This window comes from Trematomus bernacchii, unplaced genomic scaffold, assembly GCF_902827165.1.
Source record: "Trematomus bernacchii unplaced genomic scaffold, fTreBer1.1, whole genome shotgun sequence".
In the NCBI taxonomy this organism is placed as follows: domain Eukaryota; kingdom Metazoa; phylum Chordata; class Actinopteri; order Perciformes; family Nototheniidae; genus Trematomus; species Trematomus bernacchii.
In genome coordinates, this window is record NW_022987786.1 from 1,254,120 (window position 1) to 1,263,326 (window position 9,207).

General features: G+C 42.7%; 1 protein-coding gene across 4 annotated transcripts in view; it reads right to left on the reverse strand.

Moving 5' to 3' along the window:
* Nucleotides 1-3,950: 3,950 nt before the first annotated feature.
* LOC117497581 (nucleoside diphosphate-linked moiety X motif 17-like) overlaps nucleotides 3,951-9,207 on the reverse strand; it is a 9,543-nt gene continuing 4,286 nt past the window's right edge. Inside the window, exons 5-9 of one of the 4 annotated variants that reach the window (XM_034149553.1) lie at nucleotides 6,184-6,209; nucleotides 5,738-5,830; nucleotides 5,056-5,128; nucleotides 4,683-4,801; nucleotides 3,951-4,359 (exon numbers count right to left, since the gene is read on the reverse strand). In XM_034149553.1, the coding sequence (XP_034005444.1) occupies nucleotides 4,207-4,359; nucleotides 4,683-4,801; nucleotides 5,056-5,128; nucleotides 5,738-5,830; nucleotides 6,184-6,209 (464 nt within the window). In that variant the 3' untranslated portion in view covers nucleotides 3,951-4,206. Of the gene's footprint in view, nucleotides 4,360-4,682; nucleotides 4,802-5,055; nucleotides 5,155-5,737; nucleotides 5,831-6,183; nucleotides 6,210-9,207 lie in introns of all 4 variants that reach the window. The other 3 variants (XM_034149551.1, XM_034149552.1, XM_034149549.1) reach the window with 3 other exon arrangements.

Below are 9,207 nucleotides of genomic sequence, written 5' to 3' on the forward strand. Positions count from 1 at the left end.
AATACATCACATTTTTAACATAGAAGTCAATGGAGATATTCTTCAGACTTCAACAAATCTTCATGCTAACTGTTCATTCATACTTTCACTCAGAAACCTCATTCCAACTTTAAAATGTTACACAACTTTCTGACATTATTCGTGTAACACAACTTTTAAATCTAATTCGAATTCTTGAAATTTGCCTTCATATTTTTTAAAACTGCCATAATTCCCAAACCCTACATTCCTGAGACATCATTTTTCATGACAAACGTAGGAAAACATCTCGTAGGTTGAAAAATGACAAATAATTAAGCAAAAAATATGCCTCTTGAGGGCATGAAGTGACAAAAACGTTCAACATGTCTCCATTAAAGCCCATTGTAATTTCAGGCAGATATTTCCTCACAGCAGCAGCCGCACACCTTTAGTTAAACTGCCAAAAAGGCCACATTATTAACCCGAAAGTACACAAAAATTACACTTCAGATACTCAACTTCCTTGACATGCTTCACGTGAAGACATCTACGAGAAAGTTTTGAGATTTCTTCAAATGCCGTTGCCATGGCAACACAATGCTCGCCATGAAACACGGTTTTCTCATAACTTAAGTGAAAATGCTTCAAACGGCCCAAAACTTCACAGGTTTGGTAACGATGCAGCCATCAACGCATCTAAGCGTAGTATGGGGTGTCATCAAATGCCGTTGCCATGGCGACAGACCACTCGCCATGAAACACGATGTCGCTGTAAGTCCAATGGACACGGTCCACACGTCCCCCAATCTTCACTTGTATATCACCGGTCCATGCCTCAACAGCTCTACGCCAAATCTGAAATCTCACCATATGCCGTTTCCATGGAAACGCAATCCCTCGCCATAAAACCCGATGTCCCTTTAACTCCTATGAAAATGTTCAAAAAGTGCTCAAAATTCACATGTGTGCTAACAGTCCAGCCGTGAAGACATCTACGAGACAGTTTTGAGATTTCTTCAAATGCCGTTGCCATGGCAACACAATGCTCGCCATGAAACACGGTTTTCTCATAACTTCAGTGAAAATGCTTCAAACGGCCCAAAACTTCACAGGTTTGGTAACGATGCAGCCATCAACGCATCTAACCGTATTATGGGGTGTCATCAAATGCCGTTGCCATGGCGACAGACCACTCGCCATGAAGCACTATGTCGCTGTAAGTCCAATGGACACGGTCCGATCGCCCCCAAACTTCGCTTGTATATCACCGGTCCAGCCCTCAACAGCTCTACGCCAAATTTGAAATCTCACCATCTGCCGTTTCCATGGAAACGCATCCCTCGCCATAAAACACGATGTCCCTTTAACTCCTATGAAAATGTTCAAAAAGTGCTCAAAATTCACATGTGTGCTAACAGTCCAGCCGTGAAGACATCTATGAGAAAGTTTTGAGATTTCTTCAAATGCCATTGCCATGGCAACACAATGCTCGCCATGAAACACGGTTTTCTCATAACTTCAGTGAAAATGCTTCAAACGGCCCAAAACTTCACAGGTTTGGTAACGATGCAGCCATCAACGCATCTAAGCGTATTATGGGGTGTCATCAAATGCCGTTACCATGGCGACAGACCACACGCCATGAAGCACGATGTCGCTGTAAGTCCAATGGAAGCGGTCCGATCGTCCCCCAAACTTCGCTTGTATATCACTGGTACAGCCCTCAACAGCTCTACGTCAATTATGGGGTTTCTTCAAATGCCGTTGCCATGGCAACACAATGCTCGCCATGAAACACGGTTTTCTCATAACTTCAGTGAAAATGTTCCAAACGGCCCAAAACTTCACAGGTTTGGTAACGATGCAGCCATCAACGCATCTAAGCGTATTATGGGGTGTCATCAAATGTCGTTGCCATGGCGACAGATCATTCACCATCAAGTTAGTTCAAAAGTTTGCAGTTCAAATATTCTGCTGCTTTTCCAAGCCTTTTTACTTTCTTTTCTTCACATTCAAGCCCCGTGTTCATGTATCATTTCAATCGAAATTCTTCACTTTCTTCTTACACATAACATTTCAGCATAGCAGTTTAGCGTCAGCTTTTCAGCATAAAGCATTCCCACTAGCAATTTCTTCAGGAATTTTATTCTCTAGTTATTGGATTGTTCTCTCTTAGTAAGATCCCATTTTCAATACAATTGTGGTCTTACCTTGACTTGAAGATGAAGTCCATGCTATCCTTCTGGACAACAATCTCTATTACTTTTTTGTAAAAGTCCTCCTTATCTCCCTGTAGTTTCAAAAGTGTAGTTTGTTGTTTGCGTCTACCGTCTCTGTGTAGAATAACAGTAGCAACAAGAACCTGTGGGCTCACGTGCGCCCCCTTCAGTGCGGCAGAGGTCATGGCTGCCTCCCCATTGCCGTTGTATGATGAGACCAGCGGGCCTAAATATCATATATACGTGAAATAAGTGATTTAGAGACTATGGATGGCGAGGACACATGTAATAAAGGGATCGACAAACATTACATTGGTGACCTACAGTGAGATGGTAACAGGCAGTGTGCGAAATACGGGGGGTCCGGGGGAGCTCGATATTCAAATGTTCACTTTAACGCCCTCACCTGTCTGCAGCTCCTCCCTTTGTTTCATGACCAGCTGAACAGGTTCATGTTTAACCCTTTATGGAACCTTCCCTGGTGGTAGTTGATCTATTATGTCAATAATGAGTTTAGTATCTAAAGTATCGAAATCTCTAAGGTATACCAAACTCAAAATGCACAATAAAGGTTATCTCTAAGAACCTTAGCCAGAACTGACAATTTAGAGATGGGCCTATAATTATTTAATAAAGTGGCCTCCCCTCCTTTTAGTAGAGGAAGGACATAAACTGACTTCCATATTTTTGGAATTGTGTTTGTGCTGAGGGAGAGGTTAAAAAGAGAAGTAAGAGGTGGTGCAATACAATCTGCAGCTATCTTTAAAAAGAAAGGTTCTACGTTGTCTGGACCAGCCGGTTTCTTAGGATCTAACTTGGATAACGCTTCATGAACGGCTTCAATAGTAAAAGGAGAAAAACTGAAAGGGTTTTCCACACCACGTTGTTCAGAGTCACGGACTGTGGTGTTCACAGACCTCCAGAGGCAGCGAGGAGTCGCTCAGAGCGCCATCTGCAGAGACCTGAGACACACTGCATGCACACACACATTTCATGAGGACATTTAACACTAAAAGGATTCTTCAGTTAATCTACTAATTTAATCTCACGCATTTTACTTTTTCTCGTACATTTGTAAGGTTTTTCGTAAATTAACTAAAAATATTTGTTTATCTTATACATTTGAGTGTTTCTTGTAAATGTTAAATCTCGGTGAATATTCAAGTTGTTTTCTTGTAATCATGTATACAAATGATGTAAATGAACGGCTTCCATAGTAAAAGGAGAAAAACTGAAGGTTTTTTTTTCCAGCAGAGTTAGAAACAGAATCAAACAGAGAGCCACAGGACACAAAATGCTCATTAAAACAATTTAACATCGTGACCCTGTCCGATATAGAGCCAGATGCTGTGGTAAGGCACGGAGGTAGCTCATTACGGATCTCACCGGTGGATATCGATTTTATGGCTTTCCAAAATGTTCTAGGATGATGCAGGTTCTTTGTGGTAACTGACAGACTTCGACTTAGCACTTTTGATTTGAGATGTGAAGCTATTTCTTAGCTGCCTAAAACGCAGCCATTCTACCTCTGAGCCTGATTGCCTAGCCTTTGCCCAGGCCTTGTTTCTCTCATGCAGGAGACTGGACAGTTCAGCAGGAAACCAGGGATTGTCTCGTCCCTTTACTCTAAATGTACGCAGGGGTGCATGTCTATCAATGATCTCCATAAAACCAAGATAAAAATAAGACCATGCAGTTTCTACATCAGCACACAGATCGATTTTACCCCAATCAAAGCCAAACAGATCATGAACAAAACCCTGCTCCACAAAATGTTTAGTGTCTCTCTTTATTATAATGCGAGGTTTAACCTTTTGGACCTGAGTGTCCCTGATTGTGGCTACAGCACAGTGGTCCCTCACATCATTAGCAAGCACTCCCACAGATGAGTATTTATGGGGAACATTAGTTAAGATGAGATCAATTAGGGATGATTCCTGATGCCTTCAGTGTCGGAGGTCGCTGTCATTTTACAACCCAGTTGAGATTTGACCACGCTCACTTCCGCACGATGAGAGGTCAAAGGTCATCCAGGCTCCGCAGCCACAGCTTCAGGGCGAACATGGTCCCGCTGCTGACCCGCTCCACGTCCGGGCCGCTGACTGGCGCCCGGCTGAGGAAAACCTCCAGAGGCAGCGAGGAGTCGCTCAGAGCGCCATCTGCAGAGACCTGAGACACACTGCATGCACACACACATTTCATTAGGACATTTAACACTAAAAGGATTCTTCTAGATAATCTACTCATTTAATCTCACACATTTTACTTTTTCCTCGTACATTTGTAACGTTTTTTTGCCTATACATTTTTGAGTGTTTCTTGTAAATGTTAAATCTCAGAGAATATTCAAGTTGTTTTCTTGTCATCATGTATAAAAATGATGTAAATTATATTAAAAATGATATACAACGGTTGCCCTGTAAAGATTTCGTTACTTCAAATAATGTTTCACTAAAACCAAAATATGAGAAAATAAGGAATCTGGTTTTGAGGAGTTGTTACCTGACGCTGCGCTGCAGGTCGTGATTCTCTCCGTCCGGGTCGGACACCACGGCGCTGACCAGCTGGCGGTCGGCCCACAGACAGGCGCTGACCTCCGCCGGAGACGGGCTCAGAGACGCCTGCAGGGTGACTTTCACATTTCAGATGTCACACCAACAACCACCTCACATATTTATCTATAAATACAATGAGCATTGTTTTATTTCAGAGCATTTCATTTTACATCTTGAGCCAATCTAATTATATTTTACTTGTATTTAGTTAACTCCTGCATATACTTATATTACAATATATCCTTTCTACTCTGTTTCTTCTTGCACTATTTGTATTGTTCTTTAAAATGAGTTTTATTGTCTTATGTCTCATTACGTACCTGCAGCTCCAGGTGAGAGAGGGGCGAGCGCAGCAGCAGGTAGACCACGATGTGATGTCTCTGAGGAAGACCTCTGGAGAGAAGGGCGGGAAACACCGACTGACACACAGAGAGGCAAACAGGTGTATATCAGTATGTAGTGTCTCTACTTTAAAGAGTCCTCTCCTGCTGATGTTCAGGTGTATATCAGTATGTAGTGTCTCTACTTTAAAGAGTCCTCTCATGCTGATGTTCAGGTGTATATCAGTATGAAGTGTCTCTACTTTAAAGAGTCCTCTCCTGCTGATGTTCAGGTGTATATCAGTATGTAGTGTCTCTACTTTAAAGAGTCCTCTCCTGCTGATGTTCAGGTGTATATCAGTATGTAGTGTCTCTACTTTAAAGAGTCCTCTCCTGCTGATGTCCAGGTGTATATCAGTATGTAGTGTCTCTACTTTAAAGAGTCCTCTCCTGCTGATGTTCAGGTGTATATCAGTATGTAGTGTCTCTACTTTAAAGAGTCCTCTCCTGCTGATGTTCAGGTGTATATCAGTATGTAGTGTCTCTACTTTAAAGAGTCCTCTCCTGCTGATGTTCAGGTGTATATCAGTATGTAGTGTCTCTACTTTAAAGAGTCCTCTCCTGCTGATGTTCAGGTGTATATCAGTATGTAGTGTCTCTACTTTAAAGAGTCCTGCCTCACCTCCCAGAGTCCCAGGATGTTTGGAGAACCTTCCTCTGGCTCCAGCTTCAGCCCCGTTTCCTCCTGTAACTCCCTGAGACCGGCGTCCAGCAGCTGCACACATTCATCTGCCATTAACCACACTTTGAAGAAGAAGAAGAAGAAGAAGAAGAAGAAGAAGAAGAAGAAGAAGAAGAAGAAGAAGAAGAAGAAGAAGAAGAAGAAGAAGAAGAAGAAGAAGAAGAAGCAGAATAATAAATAATACTCCCTCCAGCCTCCTCCTCCCCTCATCCTCCTCCTCCTCACTCCTCCTCCCTCCTCCTCCTCCGCCTCCTCCCTCCTCCTCCTGCCTCCTCTCCCTCCTCCTCCTCCTCCTCCTCCGCCTCGCCTCCTCCTCCTCCTCCTCCTCCTCCTCCTCAAGAAGAGAAGAAGTCATATCAAATCATGTTCATAAAGAGATGACTCACCGTCTCATCCAGCTCGAGATGGCCTCCTATAAAAATAAAACACACGTTAAAATAAAACAAAAAAACACATAAATATAAATGTGTGTGAGAAAGTGCTAACTTTGAAGTACTGCACTATAGAGCTGAAGAGAAATTAAAAGCAGAATTTAAATGTTGAGATTTTAATCCAAAAACCCTGCTTCACTACATTTCCCATGATGCACCTGGCCCTGTAACAGATGAGTGTGAGACCTGGAGGAACCCAGATGTTGGGAAATATCCGGAGCTCCTTCGCACGCCGTGTCAACAACACCTTCTGATTGGCTGTCTGCAGGATGATGGCCACGCCCACTTCCACTCCTCGCTGCTGAACGTCCAATGGGAGCGCAGCATTCTCCGTGACGGACAGGTGCTTGATGGGGCAGAAGGCGTGCCTCTGGGAGGGAAGGACAACAGGGTGGTTAGAGATGGAGGGGGGAAAAGGACAATATTAGGTCATATTAAAGATAAAGGTCAAATGAATTGTCATGATTTGTATTTAACATGTGGCGTGTCTGACCTTCAGAGTGACCCCCCCGCCCTGCGTCTGCTCGGTGAAGAATGAGCCGGTTTCTCTCCAGAGAGCAGCCGACCTCCACCTCGTCCTCTCTCCGCCCTCACTGAAGTGACCCGTTATACTCTGGCAAAACACATGAAGAAGAAAATCTAAAGTGTAACCCTTCGTGTAGCCTTACCTGGTGGTGGGCGGTCTATAATGCACACGCTGGGTTTAGCATCTACGGTGTCTATATCTACATTTCTAAAACAGGTATCCCTAACCCATAATGCACAATAAAAGGTATTGGTTTGAGCAAGTCTCTAAGCAGAGTTCAGACCTCCAGCCAGCACAATACGACACAGGACAACGAGTTAGAACAAATATGGAATAGTTGTCAGGGTTTTGTTTAAACCGGGTAACAGGAGCCTCAAACCAGAATGCAGGTTTCCCGTAGAATATAAAAGTGATGCCAGAAAACTATATTTCTGTTCTCCAGAGATATGAGTATCACACAGAGCGTCAGGCGGCAGAGACAGCTTTGTTTTTACAGAGAATAATTATGGGATGGATGTCCGGTGGGTCTCTGACACTGAAACTGAGACTTCTTTTCCGTAGAGGAAGTAAAGAAACCTCTGGATTTGTTTGTTGTTTGAGATGCAATATATGACTCAGCAGCTTTAAGACATGAAGACACATTATTTCCAGCTTCGCTCTGATGCAGTATTTTCACAGGAAAGTGGGCGGGGCTGTAACTTTGGCCAGAAGTGACGTCAGCACCCTCATACTATATCTTTCTACAAAAACCCTGATTTTATTGATATTGAAACATATAGATCAGAGAATATCAAATACATAAATACAAATGAAATAAGATATATCCGATAAGAGACTAAAAACGTCTTCAAAAACAAATCAGTTCTGTTAAAGTCTCAGTTTACAACATCCCAGAACAGTTGCAGTCTGATTTATGAATCTAAACTATTACACAATAATCAAACAATTAGTATTTAGTTATAAGTTTTAATAGTATAATATCCTCAGAATTACTAAATTAAGTAAGGTTTTGTTGAGGCTGAACTGGGATTTCCTACATCAAAAAGTCACTTGAACGCCTCACAGTTATTTTAGTTGGCGGGGGCACAACAGATACTGCTAGCCTTTTGTTCAAAGACAACACATCTGATTGGTAATAAGCATTATGACAGATTCATCAGCCAATCAGATGCTGATGTTCAATGACAGTGTCCTGAGCTAAACCTTCGTAGCATCGACTTATTTACAAGTGACGGGTGAGCACGTTACTATTCACGTCATTTTAGAGCGAAGTGAGAGTGCACGATGACACAAGTTAATAATAGATTACTTAATTGATCAATGTTGGGACATGTCCGTCTGCATTTAACCATTATCTAGCTTACTGTCGTATTTTTGAGAGACTGTTGTGATGTTGACCAGCTGTTGTGATTGTTGGACCAGGCTGTTGTGATTGTTGATCAGCTGTTGTGTATTGTTGACCAGCTGTTGTGATTGTTGACCAGCTGTTGTGATTGTTGATCAGCTGTTGTGATTGTTGATCAGCTGTTGTGATTGTTGACCAGCTGTTGTTGATTGTTGATCAGCTGTTGTGATTGTTGATCAGCTGTTGTGATTGTTGACCAGCTGTTGTGATTGTTGACCAGCTGTTGTGATTGTTGATCAGCTGTTGTGATTGTTGACCAGCTGTTGTGATTGTTGACCAGCTGTTGTGATTGTTGATCAGCTGTTGAGATTGTTGACCAGCTGTTGTGATTGTTGACCAGCTGTTGTGATTGTTGACCAGGTGTTGTGATTGTTGATCATCTGTTGTGATTGTTGACCAGCTGTTGTGATTGTTGATCAGCTGTTTGATTGTTGATCAGCTGTTGAGATTGTTGACCAGCTGTTTGTGATTGTTGACCAGCTGTTGTGATTGTTTGACCAGCTGTTGTGATTGTTGATCAGCTGTTGTGATTGTTGATCAGCTGTTGTGATTGTTGAGTCAGCTGTGTGTGATTGTTGACCAGCTGTTGTGATTGTTGATCAGCTGTTGTGATTGTTGATCAGCTGTTTGTGATTGTTGACCAGCTGTAGTGATTGTTGAATCAGCTGTCACTATTGTTGGGAGACTGTTTGGCATAATGTGCGCATCATTAGAATCATGGCTGCGTTGGCTGGAAACAGAGACTGTTAAATGTGTGTGTGCTTCTCAATGTTTACTGGGCGGCCCTGTCTAAAGCCCCACGGTGCGCCACTGATGACACACACACACTACATCTTTGTCGTTTTGCACAATGTACATTGACATGTAACTGTATTGCATTGCCACATTGCATTGTCTTTGCTGCTACCTCTGCTTTTATGTGTGTGACTATGTTTATTACTGCAGTGATGACGGTCAAGCTGTATTCTGTGAGCGTTGCTGACCTGCACAAAGTGGGCTGGTTGAGCCGCTCCGTCCTTACAGAAGTGAACCAGGACCCTCCTCACTC